This window comes from Aotus nancymaae, unplaced genomic scaffold (assembly GCF_030222135.1).
Source record: "Aotus nancymaae isolate 86718 unplaced genomic scaffold, 86718_ANA_hifiasm-v0.15.2.pri h1tg000014l, whole genome shotgun sequence".
Lineage (NCBI taxonomy): Eukaryota > Metazoa > Chordata > Mammalia > Primates > Aotidae > Aotus > Aotus nancymaae.
In genome coordinates, this window is record NW_026988425.1 from 9219297 (window position 1) to 9238946 (window position 19650).

A 19650-nucleotide genomic window follows, 5' to 3' on the forward strand; every position below is an offset into this window, starting at 1 on the left:
GTCCTGTCACTGAACTCCAGCCTGGGCTACAGAGCAAGACTGTCTCAATCAATCAATCAATCAATGGAAAAAATAGTAACTATATCCTTTAAAACACAAAATGTTGTTGTAAAATTAGTTTAATTATCTAAATGTAAATGTTTATATCGTGATCAAATCAATAAAGAATATAAGGATAATATTTAAAGAATATAAAGATTTAATTTAATCATGTAATCAATTCATATAATTCACCAACCTATGTATATTGTGATTTCTAAGACTTCATTATGCTGGTTGGCTGTAAGCAAATTCTAGGAGTTTTTTTATTTTGTGGTCATAACTATCCTAAAAAATGTCTCTTCATGTAATTTTTAATGGGTCTCTCAGAGGCTAATTAAATTTCAAAATTACAAAGCCATTCCAAACAGTATAACATTATATTTAAATAGAAGACATTTAAATCACAGTTTTTAATTCTTTTGTTAATTTTTTCTAAAATATTTTAAAATATGGCAACAATTTTATAATACAGTAATGTGATTAGCTATCTCCTATACAGTCAAAATTTTTTCTATCCTCCTCAAAAATAGCAAATATGTGTCCTTTGGGCTATAAAATGTTAAAATAATTATAATTTAATTTTTGTTGCTGTTACGCTGTTATATGTGCCCGGTACCCATTCTCCCAGAATCATACTAACTTCCTTCATTTCCTATCCCAAAAAGAGCATTTCGAGCTTCTTAAAAGTCTTGGTTATTAGAAATAAATTTCAAAGAACACATTAAAACCGAGATCAAACCATTTTAATAGCATTCTTATTTGTTTAAATACCAAGATTAAAAGGTACAAAAACAGATGGATAGTCTCCTATGATTTAGCAAGTGGAATGAAATAACGAAGATGCGTTTTAATGGCAGGCAATAACTAGAACAATGCTGCCAGCACATCCCAGGGATATGAAATCAGAAAAATATTTTCCCACAAATAGATTTAGGGTAAAAGTTACTAATCCATATTGTTAATAATTACACTAATAGTTTAAATGTCATTATGCTTTAATTCTTACTTGCAAATCTCTAAGTGCTGTAAGGATTACAGATGATTTATTGCTCTAAATTTAACCTGCAACTTTTGTCTTTGTGGGTCTGCTGAGTATCTGATTTGTTCCTTTCCATTTTTCAGTTAACAGAGATAATCTTCCATTTGAATAAAAAAATAATGCCTACTAACTATCTCTCTGGTTCCTTTAACCTGTGATTTCCTAGGGCTATTCGTGCTTTAAATTATCTACATACAATTAATTTTCTAGGTTATCTTCAGTATTCATAAAAATCTGAGATTTTTTTCTCATGTATCTTCTAATAATCTAAGAATTACAGCTCATTCTCCCATATGCTCAATCCCAGTCATGCTCCCAAAACTCACCGGATGGTTTGATCCTTGCCTCTAGCCACCCCATTCTGTAGGCCATCAATTGCAGTCAAACCCAGCACTGAAGCAGGTCTCAAATATGGCTTCTCATCTCCATTTCCACCAATACTGCCTAAGTTTAAGCACCCTCTACTCTCACCTGATCCACAACCCCCAAGTGCTATGCCGCACTCCAAATACTCCAAGTGTTAGCACATCCTGCACACAATATGGCGGACGTATCTTTCTAATGCAAATATGATTAAGTGAATACGTAAACATAGAAATCTCCTGGGCTCCTCAATGCCTTTAGCAGAGATTCTCAAATTTACCAAGCCGGCAGAGCCATGGGAGCTTGATTAAATCAAAAATTCTGGCTGGGCACAGTGGCTCACACCTGTGATCCCAGCACTTTGGGGGGCCCAGACGGGTGGATCACCTGAGGTCAGGAGTTCAAGACCAGCCTGGCCAACATAGTGAAACCCTGTCACCACTAATAATACAAAAAATTAGCCAGACATGGTGGCTCGTAATCCCAGCTACTCGGGATGCTGAGGCAGGAGAATCGCCTGAACCCAGGAGGCAAAGGCAAAGGTTGCAGTGAGTAGAGATGGCGCCATTGCACTCCAGCCTGGGCAACAAACAAACAAAAAAGATTCTGGCGTTACTTCCAGAAAGTGGAAATCAGAGGACCTGAGGACAGGCCTGAACATCTGTACTCTTGAAAGGCCTGTCAGGTGATCCTAAGACTGCCCCAGTTGGAGTCACTGGTCTAGAGGACCAAGTCTAAGCTTCTTTATAATCTGACCCCACCTAATGCTCAGGGCTTCACCTACAACTACTTCCCCCTCTCTGTCACCAACAGGTGCCACAGCCAAGCACTTTCAGCCTCGTCAGAATCCCTGACTTTTCCCATGTGACTCTCTTTCTTCCCTGCCAGATTCCTCATGCATCTCTCAGGCCCAGCTGGAGGAGCGCCCTCTCAGTGCAGCCTCTTCAGATCCATGTACCATCATATTCCTTACTTTTGGTGTTTTCAGGACCCTTTACTTGGGCTTCCCTTGGAGGATTTAATTGCTTGTGCCCCTGTCTCACCCACAAGGCCGGGGTCAGCAAACTTTTTGTTATGGGGCCAGAGAGCAGACAATTTCCTTTTGTGGTCTATGTCCCAACTACTCATCTCTGCAGTTTTAGCTCAAAAACAGACACAGAAGATGTGTGAATGAGTGGGTGTGTCTGTGTGCCAATAAAAGTGTATTTACAAAAACAGGAGGCACCTCTGGGGCCCTAGCTTGTTGACCCTTGTGCTGGACTTCTTCATCAGGTAGAGAAGATGACTCATCTTTGTTACTCTAATGCCTAAGATGCTTCCTGGCATAAAGTAGGTTCAATAAATATTTAATGAACACAGAATATTGAAAGAAATAACTGTATGAACTAATAAATTTGGATGAACCCCGCATGGACCTGGGTAGGAGAAAAGGTCTGAATACTCTGTCTGTAGCATACGTACATGCAAATAAGTTATTTAATTATGATGACAGCCCTTTGTTGGCTTGTTCATGGGATCTGGGAAATGGGAAGCCTTTGTACCTTTATTTATTTATTTATTTATTTATTTATTTATTTATTTATTTACAGTTGTCCCTTGGCCTCCCCAGAGCATCAGCTCCAAGACCCCCTCAGATGCCAAAATCCAGGGATGCTCAAGTCCCTGATATAAAATGGATTAGTATTTGCCTATAAACTATGCACATCTTCCCATATACTCTAAATCATCTCTAGATTACTTATACTATCTAGGACATTGTAAATGTAAATAGTTGTTATACCACATTGTTTTTATTGGTATGATTTTTATTGTTCTGTTGTTTTTTATTTTTTCAAACATTTTAGACCTGTGGTTGGTTAAATCTGCAGATGCAGATCCCAGAGATGACCAACTGTACACACTTACTTATCTATAACTACATAGATAACTGTTGTACTAGGCTGGTATTCTCCCAACTCAAGCAGAAAAAAAAACGCAAATTAGTTTCTTTTGTTTTTGTTTTTTTACAATAGCAGAAGGAACAGAATGGTTAGAAATCATTCCTAGGCCACCAGTTTGTTAAAAGCACACACTCTGAGCCACCTGAGTCAGCAGAGCTGGGAGGGGCATCTTAATCCTGAACGAATACCCTAGCTAATACTTAAGAACACTAATGTTTGGTAAATGTTGGACAAAAGGTAACAAAGCCCGCAGACAAAAAGGAGACTTTTTAACATATATTGGGCTAATTAATCAAATAAGCCAATTAGAAGAAAGGTGAGAACAGGCAGAAGGAGGGAGATAAGCCAATCTTAAAGCGCCTACCTGTGCATCATCAGGGCCAGCCCTGAGAAGGAAAGGGACAAGAAGGGGAAACATTGAAAGCCTAAAGCGGAGGCTCATCAAGATTTGAGGTGGAAGAGGATAAAAAAGGCCAGAATGAAAAGCACTGTCCCTCTGCCATCATCAGCTGCTTGTCCTAAGTCATAATTAATGTAAACACAACATGAAAATCAGCATGACCTCGGATCTCTTTGCACAATGGGGTTCTACTGCGTTCTGCATTTACTGCTAATGGCGGATTTCATCCCACTCAGCATGCATTCCCTTTAACTGTGTAAACTTGACTAAAACATATCCTTTGGAAAAGATGAACAGGTGTGGCTACTGGAAGCAGAATTGCTGATCTCATTCACATCTCCAGTTTTCCTGTTAATCATACATTGCCTCCAACAGAGTAATTCTAAGGTAAAATTTTCAAGTAAAAATAAGAATTAGAATCATCAAAAAAAAAAATGATATTGGCCAGTTGTTTAAAATAAATTTTATGTGAATTTAAAATCAGTCACCCTTGTTCAGAACCAGTGACAAAGTCATTTTAAAAAAGAAACTTGGCCAGGTGTGGTGGCTCATGCTGGTAATCCCAGCACTTTAGGAGGCCAAGGCGGGAGGATCATGAGATCAAGAGATTGAGACCACCCTGGCCAACATGGTGAAACCCCATCTCTACTAAAAATACAAAAATTAGCTAGGTGTGGTGGCGCGCCTCTGTACTCCTAGCTACGTGGGAGGCTGAGGCAGTAGAATCCATCGAGCCTAGGAGGCGAGGTTGCAGTGAGCTGAGATCGCACCACTGCACTCCAGCCTGGTGAGACACCATCTCAAAAAAATTAAAAAGAAAGAAAGAAATTCATTAAATAGAAGCCTACCATTTATTTTGTGTCATATATGAGAATATATGCTCTGTTAAAATAATTGGGAGCCCATTAGGCTGAGAAGGCTTCCCTGTCTTGGGTTCCTATATAAACAAACCAAAACTCAACTCGATGTAAATACCAAAAGGAAACTTAAGCTTCACCAATCAGAAACCCTCACTAAAGTCTAACTTGCGATTTAACCAATTATAAACCACCAACTAACCTCTAACTAGGGAGTTTCCACTTCAACCAACCAGAGGCATTTTCTTCGTCTTGCTTCTGGGAAGAACATTATAAAAGTTTCCTCCCTTGCCACTCCCACCCAAGTGGAGAGCTGCTGGAAGTCTGCTGATGCTTGATTCCTGAATCACTAAATGCTCAAATAAACTCGTTAAAATTTTAATGCACCTAAGTTTATCTCTTAAGAGTTTCGAATACTTAAAGCAAATTCAGCCCAAGCACAAAAACAGCACGTTAATCTTTCCTTTTTTATCTTTATTTCTGTAAATTCAAACCATTAGCCAAACAAATGGTTCAAAATAATAAATTAAAATTTTTCAACCAATCATTTTTTTGGTACTGTAAGGAAGACCAAGCTCTGCCCTGGAAGCTTTCAGATTTTGCATATTTATTTATTTTAAAAATAAACATGCTAATCAGAAATCCATACTAATTCTTTTGTATTTTTAGTAGAGACAGGGTTTCACCATGTTGGCCAGGATGGTCTCGATCTCCTGACCTCATGATCTGCCTGCCTCAGCCTCCCAAAGTGCTGGGATTATAGGCGTGAGCCACCGCGCTGGGCCTGTGCCCTTTTATTTACGTGTTTATATTACACTCAAGCTTGTTGGAGAAAAGTAAGAGAAACAGAATTGAGTTACTGGACAAAAATAAAGACCAAGAAGCATATTTAAAAACCTGAAAAAAATTCACATTTTAGAAACTAAGATGCATGTTAAAAAATGTTTTCATTTGGAAAAATCACATTTTGAAGAAAAGTACCTAAACAGCCAGAAACAGTGGCTCCACATCTTCCCCACAGTTCAATGGCAAAGACTCATGCTACAGATGCTTTGATAATAAACTCTTTTTCATTAGCACTGTAGGGCTTTATGCATTATAAAAATATGGCCAATTTGTAAATGCCCAACAGCAGTCAAACACTGCCTTATGTGTCAACTGAGTTAGCTGCCATTTGGAATAATACTTGGATTCAGCACAGAATACATATCAGAGTGATTCGGGATGGAATCACTTGCCACCCTTAGAATGAACCTGAAACACTAAAGACGAACAAATTCATTTGGGAAATAAAAATGTAATCACCCTCCCTTGCATCTGTTGCAACAATTCAATCTGCAGTGAAACACTTGTATCTAGTGTGTGGAGTATTATCACTGCCATTCCTTTTATAATCTTTCCCAAAAACAGTGATAACATATTCTTTCGTTTGGAATATTTTTTATACCAAGGAAACTGATCTTAGTAGGATTTGTGACAAAGAAGTATGCAATCATTCAACAAATATTATCCCAAGAGTAGGAACAAATAGAAATCAAATAATGCCAGGAAATAACTGAAAAGCTTAACTGTGATTATCTCTGAAATTGTTTTTTCTTTATGCTTTACTCTATTTTCTATATTTTCTAAACTGAAGATGCCTAAGTTTCGTCACTGAAAACACAAATATTATTAATTTTTAAAGAGACTAGGGTAAAACAGGATATGACTGTCAATGCATTTAAGATAATATGAAAGACCATGTGCATCTTGGAAATGAAAATGTAGGACTTCTTCCAGAAATTGCCTGAATTCAGATCCAAGTACCTTCAGATGCTACATAACCACAAATCGCCTAAAGAGAGACTTTTCTTTTGCAGCACAATGCACTTCTTTTATCAAAGAGTACAAAGAATCTTTAACTGAATTCAATTTCAGGAACATAAAGTATCGCTAGTATAAAGTGAAACCATCCAATAAATGGACCCACGATGCCAAGTGCTATGAAGAAAAATCCAGTATCATTCCATTTTTTTCACAACCCATATTTTTAAATCATTACTGATTTCTGAAATAATACACCTGTTATCTAAACTTACGCTTGCTAAGTCAAGCTTTGCCACACAGGAATCTGAGGGCTGGGTTATTTTTAAAGTTTTATATCTGACTCACACTCCCTTTCAAACTTTCTGAGCCTAATCCCATGAAATTTCCTAAGTGACATTCCTCTTCTCTTCCACAAAGGCATGTGCACACATATGTGAAACCCATGAAGACCCTCAGAGCTTCACTAGGGCTGCACCCTCACCAGCTTGACTGTTAAGTGACAATAACTTCCCATGGGTTATTTTATTTAATCTTTGCAACAGCTGAAAGGGGTAGAAATTATTACATTATCTTTAAAGATGAGAAAATTAGGCTCTGAAACTGGCTTAGAGTCATTTAAATAAGGACCAGCGGTTTTGTTTTTTTTTTCTGTTATTTATTAAATGTCTATAATGTACCATACACTGCTGTAGAACAGAAAACTACAGCCCATGCTCCTGGGGCCAACAAACTTTTGGAACATACTTATGATAAGAACATAAAAGGTTGTTATCTGAAATGCAAATTTAACTGGGCATCCTAGATTTTTATTTGCTAAGTCTGGCAATCGCATGTGTTCATGTCCACCATGCCATATGGCATGCCAGGTTGACTCGGTGGCCCATCTAATCCTTCCCAGCAGACCATGTTGATATGCAAAGGATGGAGACCTCCGAGAATGTTGGGATGAGGACTCCAGGGATATTGGGATGCAGATTCCAGGGGCCCTGGGATGGAAGCCACCAGAGACATTGGGATGGACACTCCAGGGACATTGGGATGGAAACACCAGGGATATGGAGTGGAGGCTCCAGGGACACTGGAATGGAGACACCCCTGAGACACTGGGATATAGATTTCCAGGGATGCTGAGATGGAAGCCATCAGAGATATTGGACAGAGACCTTTAGGGATACTGAGAGAGAGACCCCACTGACACTGGAATAGAGAACTCCAGGGACTCTGGGATGGAGATCTACTGGGACAAGTACCCCTTGAAAACAGTTCCCAGTTGCTATCTGCAGCCAGAACAGGAGCATAAGCCATCTCTTCACAATACCCTAATTTCCTCCGTGGCTTCTCACATCCCTTAGGAAAATCTTGAGTCGCTAACCAAAAGCCAACCACTTGCAGAGAATGTAGTGCTGATCTGTTCACACAGCACCCAGGACCTCCAGAGACAAAGTCTTAGTAAAACCTTTTCCAGAGTTCTACAGAGATGAATGAGGGATGCAATACTCAAAACACTACTTGGGGTCATATTTGTACCTGCTCCCCCCGTTAAGGGGTCTGTTCCCTTGGCTCAGAGTGAAAGCTGATTTTCCCTCAGGGTGAGCTTTGGTGTATACAGCCTGCCAGTGGCTCATGCCCTTGCCAAATGTAGGTATCTGGGATAAGCTTTTATAATCCCAACCCCCTTTTCCCTAAGTGTTCACCCTTTGCAGAGGGGAACAATTACCAATTCAATTCTGGAAATAAATGTGTTGAATCAACAGTTATCTCTGAGCTTCTATGAGCAGGAAAAATCTGTGCTATATTCTGCAGAAATAAAGAAAAGACAGGCACTTCCCTTGTCTTCTGGTAAGTTGCCATCTGATAAGGGTGACTTGTCAAGAAATAATGCAGTATTCTACAATAAGTGCAGAACAAAAAAAGTAGATGTCAGGTGGGCACACAAGGCAGGGAATGTGGCAGCTCAGGACCAATGGTGACCTGTGAGCCAGGTCCTTACTACAAGTGGGAGTTTACCAAGCAGAGAATTTGGAGTAGGGGTGGGTGGTAGCCAGTATTCCAGAAAATAAAAGGTCAGAAGGGAAAAAGCCCAGAGGCAAGAAAGAGCATATTCCGTAACTGTAGACAGAATAAATAATTCCACATGCCTGGACCATGTGAGAATGAAAACAGGAAGTCTGGAAGGGAGAGGAGAACGCAAGGTAGAAGAGCTGGCGTACCACAGCAGGGAGCCAGCATTGACCCACTGGGAGCTACTGAAGGTGGGCACGTTTAAAAGACAATGCTGGCTGTGGTATGCAGAAGGAGGGGAACATCTGGAGGCCAGGAGACTAACTCCCACCGCTGCAAAACAGGCTGAACTCCAAGTGATGAAGTGTGATGGAAGCGAGCATCAGAAACCACCCAGTATTCTGACTGGACTAAAGTAAGGAAAAGAACACCAAGTAGCTTTGTCCCACCTATACTCACCGCCTCCTCACAAACATCAGAAGAGCCGAAAGTAACGAGTTCGGTGCAATAAACTCTGCCAACCTCTACCTACTCATGTAAAATCACAACCATTCATCACTTCAAGTGTTGAGTGGATGTACAAGGACTCCTCAAGATCTGAGAGCAAGAGCAGCGATCCTAGAAACCGTTCAGTGTTCATCTAGAGTGCCCAGAGTATAAGCTAGGTTTAGTTTCACTCAGGTTTATACAGAGACTGCAAAACCTCCGTCGCTATGAAAGGTATGCTTTATACTCTGGTAGATATGGATGGAAAAGATAATGCACTCTCCACTGCCCAATGTGCCACCCTTAGGTGTCAGAAGAACCCACATCTACAAATGGCCCCTGTCTTCAACTTTAATATTAATTTTCTCAAAAGACGGATGTACAATCCCCATATAGGTATGCAGGTATTCTAAGGAAGTTAGTGAAAAGGGGAGAAAGAACTCAAATTTGTTTTCACTGTGTTCTGGTGGCCTCGTCGTCAAACTGGGATGCAGGTGTTGACCTAGATACGGGAACATGCATGCCCTTGAGAGACACAGATGAAAATAACTTCCTTGAATTCTCAACTTACTGTTATATGGCCTAATCAAGGTGACAAAGAAAGGTGGTGGTGGGCCTTGGAGTACGCATCAAGATCTCTGGATCTCTAGAATCCTACTGAAGAATATAGTAGGAAGTCAGGAACATGGTTTCTGGAGTCAAACAGCCTGGGTTGGGAATCCAGGTCCATCTTTTCTTAGGCATATGCCCCTGGGCAACTAGTTTATCTACTTTCTTCCTCAGTTTCCTCATCTCTAAAACAGCAATGCTGATAGTACCTACCTCTCAGGTTTGAATGGAAGAACAAATGAGTTAATTCATGTTAGAACAGTTCCTGGCACAGGGTGAGGGCCCCATCAATGCTTGGTCTAAAGGGAAGCCATCAACATCTTATTAGCAGTAGTATATTTTATGACACTCATACTGTATTTCATTCTTATAAGAAATAATATTATTCAGCACTCTTCAGTTTTGTCAGGGAAGGTCACACGTAACTGCACAGATGTCAGATGAAGTCCAAAAATATCTGCGGTGGCAAAACGCAGTATCTCTCACCTTGCTCCTACAACAAGTTCTTTCTGTCCTGGGTCAAATGTTAACTGCGAGAAATCCACAGCATTCTTCGCTCTGAACTCCCGTAACCAGGGGCCAATTTCTAAACAGAAAAAATAAATAAATAAAAAGATAAAAATGAATTATATTTCCTCTGGGGACCACAGAAAGTGTACATCAGGTAGCAAACGTTACATTTCAGAGAGGATTTGGAGGTCCCGCTATGCCATCCTTCTGAGGCCACGGGAGGTTTCCCTCAGGATGCCCCGTAAGCCACACTAAGAACTTGTAAAGCACAGAGGGCAGCCACCCAATAAAGAGCAAGTGAAGCATCAATGCTTGGTTGTAATTTACAAGCCAGATGTGCATTTTCCTTTTGGCTTTGGGTTGGGCAGAAAATAACACAGCATTCACATGATTCATCAGAGGAATACTGAATGCAAACAAGACCATTTCCTGTGCAACTTAACTCAAAAGAGCTGCAGATTTTTTAATATTACAAAAGCCTCCTTAGGAGCAAGGACCAAGCATACAAGCACCATTTGCCTTCTTTTAAATTAGACGTTCCATTTCCCTGCCCTTTGGGTTTCTATTTTGGCCCCACGATTAGACTTGTTAAACACATTCAGACCTTTCTAGATAAGAAATCCACAGTTACTTCTAGGCTTCATTTGCATTTTTTTCTAAGGGAAATCAGGAGATAGCCACTCTATAGAGACAGGATTTTACAAGCACTGTTAACTCCTATTAGACAACCTCCAGCCCACAGTACGATTATTATAAAATGACAGTGTTTGAAGAGAGAATGCTGCTTCAATGAGCCATTTTTGCAATTTTCATTAGCTCATTCATAACACTAAAAAGTATTCAGTGAGTTGCCTGCCAGTTGTGGGATACCTCATCATTATCATTGACAATTAACCATGTCATCTGATTGTCTTTTTTTCTTGGATTTAGTATTTTGAATAACCACACTGACTAACCAGGCACATAACAACGGTCAAATCAATGAAGTTATTGGTGGGAGGGAAAAGTGTGTAACACAGGAAAGAATCTCCTCCAGCAAACACTGATGCTAAAAACATCAGTGTTATGTTATTAATGGGGGCGTATTTCCATATGCCCCCATCCCATATTATGTCCTGTATAAATTGCTTTGTTGATGTAAATGAGAGGAATTATTTTTAAGAAATATCTCTATATAATAAACATGTCTTTTCTCTGCTAACAGTTATGGGGGGAAGTTATATCAAGTGAAATTTATCTTCTGCTTAAAGGAAATCAGGTGTGAGCTATATAGAGAGGGACTTGAAACTGTAATGTGCATGAAACCTTGATTTTTTTAAGGATTTTTATATAAATTTCTACATTTCATAGGCAAATAAATGAAAACAAAATACACAGAGCAAGATATGTACAAGGCACTGGAACTATAAACAGTTATTAATAAGCAACCCTTCCAGGAGTTTGTAATTCAGTTAAAGAAACAGTGCTAGTATCTTTAAACAGGGTGTCTATCAATGTAAAGTGTTTATTAGGCACTTGTGGAATTACAGGAATTATTCTTGCATGAAAGGAAGAGATGATTTGAGCTTCGGTGAAACAAAAGGAAAGATTTGAGCAGAGAGTGACAGGAAAGATGTCCTAGAGAGTCAAAGCAAGACAGCAACATGGGAGGGCGTGGTGCCCCCTGTGGCTATAACTGGTATAACTCATGTTCACTCCTTCAGTGTCTCCATTCCCAGGCAAGAGAGAACCCAATGGCTATTGTAACTGCACTGCTCCCTGCAGTGCCTGCAGCACACAACACAGCACCTTGAATGCGACAGGCAATAATAAATGTGTGCAATGAAGTAAGAACAAGTAAGCGAATTCAAGAGATGAAGAATAAAAAAGGAAAGGAAAGAGGAAAAAGAGAAAATAGAAAAGAAAAAGTAACAGCAACTTAAGAAGCTACTAGGAAAGGGGAAACTGAAAGATTTATTTAAATACAAACTGTAGAAAAATTCACTTTCATATTAAAAGGTTTGGGCTTGATTTCATATGTGACAGCAAAGCTTTGAAAAGTTTTCAGGAAAGCACTTGACCCATTCGAGCAGATGTCTTTGGAATTTGAATGAGCACTTGATAGAAAGGAAGGTCTGGAAAGGGCAGAGAATGGAAGGAAAAATAGCAGATTTTTAAAAACCTAAAAAACATACAATTTAGGTAGTGGTTTTGAAAATGGATAAAGAAGACGTGGGATCTGCAGTGGTAAAACATTCTACAAAACATTCTATAAATGAACATTCTTCATTTCTGATTTAGAAATGAAGTCAAGGAAAACAAGTTAAAGAAAACAAAACAGTTTCCAAATTAAATGAAGAAGAAAACAGTGATGACTGAGACAGGCAGCAGGAGTCTGAAGTGACTTGAGAGAAAGAGAGTATCGTCAGGTTATTATCTTTCAACAATGGTAATGTTGCACAGGAAAAATTTCCCATGGCAGGTTGGCCCCGCAGCCATTGTTAAACATCGCTAAGACCCCTAAGTGTCCATAAAGACGTTCTAGTTGAAGAGGTTCATCATTCAGATGGGAAACACATGACCAGGAAGCACTGCCAGGACCAGGCTCCAGAGTGAACATCAGGGGCTCTGTTCACCACAACTCACAGCCCCCAGACCTGGGCTCTCATCCAGTCTTCCAACTGCATGAGGGAAGAACAGAAGGCCAGGGGCTGACCTTCCTGCTAGGGGAGTGAAGAGATGAGCCTCTAAGAGAAAGAAGACTATGAAAGATAGAGAAAATCAGTTTACTTATTTCCCATGCATTCATCTTTCTTGTTAGTTGGAGGACTGGGAAGAAAGTGGCTAACAGGAACCAGGCTAAAGAGACATACATCAGGTTTCGGTCCCTGCACTGAACAACAGGAAGGCAGTTACACTACTTCCTAAAATACCCTCAAGTAATAAAAGGAGTCATGTACAGAGGAAAAAATGAGTTAACGGCATATAGTTCTGTCAATATTGTTCAATTTCCTTATTTGAAATTCTAATGAACTTCCCCAGTAAAATTGTATATTTTTATGGTTAACATAGATCAAAGTTGAGTAATCTGCATATTCTCTTCTTTTTGACTTTCCTTCAGAAGGTCTGCCATCTCAGTTTTGCATATTACATTGGCTTCTATCTCACCAATACCACGAGAGCCTTGCAACAAAGTCTCTGCACCAGCCCATCTCTTGAACTAAAAGCCTGGAGCAATACCTATCCTCCCAACTTCCCCAACAGATCAGACAAAAGTCACTCTATCCTCTTTTCAAGGACCAGTTGCTCTCATCTCTTCTTTCCTCTTTAAATGCTTCTCTAAATTACCTAGGCTTTCCTCTAAAATCTCCGATGCTACCTAGACCATTTCCCTCTGCCTGGAAGTATATGCACATCCTCTCCCATTTTAAAAAATATTACATATTTTTATTACAATCACTTGTTATTATACCTTCAAAAGCCAAATAAAATGCATAATAAACTTCCAATACAATACAGCAATATATCAAAAAGAAAAAAAAAACAGGCTCAGTTTTACATATGAGCATTACCAAATCCGTAGTGAACATATAAGCCCAAGTTCACACAGTTTTCTTAGACGTAGAAGTAAAACTTCCCAACTCAATTTGAGGCTACTATAATCCTAACAATCTTGACATTAAGTCTGAACAAGGCTATTATGAGAAAGAAAACTCACAGGTCAACTTCATTTAAGAACTTGACAAAAACATTCCTAAAGAAATGCATGATTAACTAATCTCACACACACATACACAGACACAAACACACACACACACACACACAATATTTCATATGGAATCAGGCTTATCCCAGAAGCACAAGGATGGCTCAGCAAGCTTAATAACAGAAAACCTATTAGTGCAATTCATCATCAAAATAACATATTTCAGTAGCAGCAAGATGAAATTGTCAATACCGCTTTCTAAGGAATCAGAAAATGAGTAGTTATGGAAACAGAAGAGCTAAAAGAGTTCAGGGTAATTGGCAGCACACTAGAGAACAGAGGAAGTTTTGTGAGAATAAGGGAGAAGGGGGGCAGCACAGCAGATGGTAAATTGAGGGGATACAATTTTCAGTAACATTAGAATGCTCATTGCCCCAAACAGTTGAGTTTGCCTTTTCACACCTGTCCCTCTTCTCTGATATTACTGAAACAACCATATGATGAAACGGAGCTAAATATAGCAGCCAATATGACTATATATATAAAATATTGGAAGTTAAGTTATAACATAAAATTTGTAAATTCCAACTGAATACTTGATACATAATTCATAATATTTGACGTTAACTATCCTAGATAATCCAATCTTTACACAAACGTGATTGTTGAGATACGGTCTCCAGCGATGATTTTGTATTGCAAAATTAGGTGTATCGATTCATATTTGCCTTCTCTTACAGCTATATAAGCTCCCACGTGATTGGTGTGTTCATTTTTTTAACATAAGTGTAATTCCATATTTTAAAGAATCCAGTCTTACAACTTCAAGAAACAATTTCTTTTATGAACAAGTCAGTATTAATAAATTTAGTCCAAAATATTTGACAAATATAAACTAGAAACTAGCTAAATAGATTCAAGTTAATGTCCCTTCCAAAAAAAGAAAAAAGAAAAAAAGAAAGAAAAACATGCAAATAAAAAAGAAAGGCAAAGAAAAAGAAAGAAAATAAGGGGTAAAAGTTACTATTTTAAAAAAGCAGACACACTAAAGACAGCCACAGTAATGATGCTTGTAAGCCAAAACAACAACAAATAAACAAACAAACAAAAACTTTTAAAAGAACCTGATAAATAAGAATCACAAAGAGATTTGGCTGTGGAAAAACAGCTCTTGTGGAAGATATGACAGTCATTCTAAAATCTGGATTAACAGCCACTCCCCATGCTAATATCTCCAGCACCAACTGTCCAGAAACCAACCTGATTTGTTAACAAACACTGATCAAGGAACCTCCCGGGTACACTAAGGGATGGCTCTGGACAACTGTTTCTTTCCTCACACCTTCAAACTTCAATTAATTAGGGGCTGAGGAAGCAGGATTTCATAGCCTGTATGTGTGACTTGAAATCCATATTGGAAACTGAGATGCAAGCCAAACTAGGTAGGGTCAGGGGAGGGTGGGTAAAGACCATTGAAAGGCATGGAGAGCAACACACATTAGTACACAGTCCGTAAAAATACAAGTGCGCATCACAGCCTGCTTCTATTTCTCACGTAGGTATGTAACTGACTTAATCTGCATCACAGAAATAATAATAGTGCTAACAATGTGACTATCAGTAAAACAGTTCAAAAATAGCTAACATTTAACTAGTATAAACAAAATGCTAGGTTCTATCTTGTACACTTTGTAATTATTAATTCCTGTATTTCTCACACCTGCCCTATTATAGGTGAAGAAACAGAGGCACAATAAGGGTGAGTGTTGCCAAGATCAATGGCTGGTAAGATACAAACCCAACCAGCCTAGTTTTCATGCTTCTAGCCAGAATGCTATATTATTGAACTTAAGCAAATATAAAATTTAGCTTCCTATACAGCATGTTTGGAAAATTACAGGAAGAAAAAAAAATCAACTGCTTCTCCACTTTGAAAGTTACTTTATTACCACTGATAGACTGTTAAGCAAAATCACTGCCTACTCAGTTTTCAACTGTGGACTAGGGAAAAGTGAAACACAACAACAGAAAGCTGGATCTCTCAAAGCCAGCTACTACTTTAACCTGTCAATAAAACACAATTGTTTTTGCCAGTGTTAATAAGGGTGATGATCTACACAGAAACCATTCATCATTTTCACTAGCTATTTCTTATTACCCAAGAGTCTTTATGTAAGTATGGAGGATGAAAATGATAACCGTGTGCTGATCTGCTTTATTGGAGTGAAGAACATTCTGAAATGAGAATGTAGGGATGATGCAAGCAGTGTGAATGGTTGTTTCTAAGCAGTCTAAACCACCAGCTCAATATGGGGGTAGGGGGGCAGGGACCAGGCACTGTCCTGAAAATCCAAGAGCTGGGTCTTTACCTCCTGAACATGGGAACTTTCTGTGGCAGGGCAGGAAAAGAAGTACAGGGCGTATTCTCTGTGAAATTCTGGAAGCTCTTTTTTAAAGACCTTTTCCTGAAGTTGTAAAAAGGGCCATCCTACCTCAAAGGTACCTATTGCTCCTTAAAGTTGGCATGCATCTCCCTTCTACGGACTTCATTTTTGGTTTCAGTGCATTACATAAGCCATCTTATCAGTGAAATCTGAGCCAAAACTATGATAGAAAAACAAGGGAGTGGAATGTTTAAAAGCCAGCACAAGAAGACGAACAGCACGGCAGGTCAGCGCCGGTGTAGAGCGCGGCAGGTCAGTGCCGATGTACCGTGCTGTGTCCTGCCTTCTATCTGTTTCCTTCCCTTCCCTTTGCAGTTGGCGTCACCAGGCCTGATACTCCAGCAACCACTCTGAACAACGTAAGCTCACTTTAAGCAATAAATCAGCAGCACCCCATGCCATGTGTACCCCAAAATAAGATACATCAGTCTTCAGCCATCTTGGTTCTCTTTGACATTTTTTAAGTGATTATCATAGATTTTAGTCCCAAAGCCTCACACACTTGTCTGGTACCAGTAGGTGAATGTAAAACACTTCATAAAGGAGAACATGCACATTCCTAGACATTTAAACTATGCTGGTGAAAAACATACATATCAGAATAACCAGTGTCTCTTACTTACGCTTTTTTACTTACTATGTTTTCACTACTGACTTGGTTTCAGAAATTGTCTGAGATACTTTTACATATTAACTATTTTTATGTTTATAATCTTGTGAAACTAGAGCTGTCATTTTTGTTATAAAAATGTTTTAAACCCTGAGATTTTGACAAGTTAAATATCCAAACATGACATAAAGAATTAGTAGCTAAACTGGAATTTAAATCCCAAATAGGACTAAAGCAATATTTCTATAAGCTAGAAATTAAAAATCAATTTTCCAAGGAATGTATAAAGAACATGAATCCTTACTGCCTAGTAACATATAAGCATGGATTAATTTATCAAAAATGGTAGTTGGACCCACCTAAGGAGAGCAAAATTGGAAAGAAGGGAAGCTGGTAATTTCCAGATAGGAGACAGGAATGTTCCAGCCTGGCTTCCCACTGGGCAGGGTTCAAGTGAAGGAGGAATACCCCAGAGAAAAACAGAAAGAAACCGGGGCACAGTCCAGGCAGCAAGAGGTCTGAGGGGAAGAAGATCTCAATAGTGGAGAATTGATCTCCCTCAAAAGTTCTTCCAAGACAAGTCCTATTTACATCAGCAAACTCCAGAATGTACAGATGTGCTAAACCTTACTTTTGCTTTGTAGAAAAGTTGGAAAATAGGAGGCCATTTTTATATGAGCCTCTACTATTTTCAGTGTAACTCCTATCGAGGACTTAGTCAAATCAAAGCAGGTTACAGCAGGACACGATGTTAGCTGACCTGCAGTCCAGCCCTTGACTTTACAGTGGAGGGCAGATGTGTGGAGGACACCACCTGCCCAAGGCTACGCATGCGCAGTGAGCTGGAAAATCGCACAACCTAAAGTTCCTTTGCTGGTCTATTTTCTTCCCTATCACAGCACTAGTAGAATATCTAAATAGAAATACCATGGCTGAACCTCACCTACCACTGGCATTTAGATCCTGAGATTTGACAAGTATTTGTGGTATGGCCTGAAAATTATGCAAACAATTGAAAACATGAGGTAATCCCTCCTCTGTTTCAGAAAGGTAGTGCATTTCAATTGGTTACAAGATGGTAATTGTTTGCAGTGAAATTCTGCTTCCTAACATTTCTCTTGAAATATCCAGGAAAAATACCAAATATGTTTATTTAGTTGTTCTACATTATCCTGCGACAATCTAACTTGGAGAAATGATGGGCCTGGAAAGTCACATGGGAATCCATTCCAGACATGAAGCCTGTCCACCACCTGCCCCAGCAGCCTTGGTCATCAGCTGCCTCCCCACGCAGGCCCCTGCTGCTCCTGCCCTCACTGGAACAGTGCATGCATTTTTTCCTATAGTTTCACAGATTGGTGGTATTTAATGCTGATTTAAATTATGAATACATTTTATAACATGTATTCCAAGATGTAAAAAAATAACGGTCTCTACCGGGCTGACCACATTATCTGAGCATATGAAAGTTTCTGAAGGACAGTATTTACAGGACCAAAATTATATATATAGATATAGATAGATAGATAGATAGATAGATAGATAGATATCGTTATCAATATACCTAGGTTCCAAGGCCATCACACTCAGCAAGCATCCTCTTTCAAACTACCCAGTATAAGAACAAGAATGCAGCTTGCAGACTGCACAAACTTAAGTCACGTAGACTAAGCTTTCCAAATGTGGATTATAGTCATATTGCAATGAGATATATTGTGTATATGTATACAGTATACATAGATACACATGTATTTATTCATATACAAGTGTATACTTATAGACACACATATACATGATAGGGACAGGAGGCAGATAAATTCTAGGTGGATGGGGAGGGTCCCTGGGGAAGTCTCACCCTCAAGCTGAAAAGCCTGAGACTGCAGCCCAAAGAGAGAACTTATATTCTGTTTTGCCACTGGAATGTTGCCTTTTCCTAAACCACCCCTGGCCCCACCCTGCCCCAACCTGTGCCTATAAGGACCCCAGACTCACCTGGCAGAGAGGAGAAGCTGCTGGACATTGGGGACTATGGCTGGATGCTGGAGAGAAGCAGCTTGACTTCAGAGGGACAGTTTAATGGTGTAACTTTGAAGAAGAATCCAGCCAGAGATGACTGGACTCCAGGGGAAGATTACCTTCCCACCTCGTCCCCTTTCCAGCTCCCCTTCCCACTGAGAGCCACTTTCATTGGCATTTACCTCCACATTTACCACCCTTCAGTTCATTCATGTGATCTCATTTTTCCTGGACACAGGACAAAAACCTGGGAGCCATGAGTGCAGACACAACAGGGGCCAGTGACCTGTTAACACTTAAGCTATCTGGAAGCAGCAGAGCTAAAAGAGCACTGTAACACATCCTCTGGGGTTTCAGGGGTCACAGGTTCTTTGCTAGATGCTGCTGTGGGGCCCACAGGGAGTTGGCTCCTGCCGGCGTCCAACGGTGTTCACCCTGGCTCCTGCATCTACTCACCTGCGTGCTCCCTCCAGCATGGGGTGGAACACAGAGGGTCTGGGTGAGTGGAGCTCACCCCTGCCAGCACCAGAATGGCCAGCTGGTTCCAGCGTGTCACCCCAGTTCCCGCCTCATTTGCACTCTCCCTCCCACAAGGCGTTGAGAGCTGCAGGCTGAGTAAATGAGGCATCCTGCCTATATTTATATATCCATGTATGTATGGAGCAAGTAAATATCTTGCTCCATACATGGATATATAAATACAGGCATCAATACAGTCATTCATACATATACAGATGTGTGTGTGTATATATATGTGTATTTTCCTTAGTGTATTTAAATAGATATTATAGACACTATAGACTACAGTAGAAAGAAAAAATTATCTCAAAAAATGTCTACAG

At 39.6% G+C, this 19650-nt stretch overlaps 1 protein-coding gene across 6 annotated transcripts in view; it reads right to left on the minus strand.

Annotated features, from left to right (window-relative positions):
- The window catches only part of SEMA5A (semaphorin 5A), a 493544-nt gene that overhangs the window by 276989 nt on the left and 196905 nt on the right, over window positions 1-19650 (minus strand). For all 6 annotated transcript variants that reach the window (XM_064375855.1, XM_064375856.1, XM_064375857.1 and 3 more), the window contains one exon: window positions 10030-10129. In XM_064375855.1, coding sequence (XP_064231925.1) covers window positions 10030-10129 — 100 coding nt within the window. The remainder of the gene's footprint in view (window positions 1-10029; window positions 10130-19650) is intronic.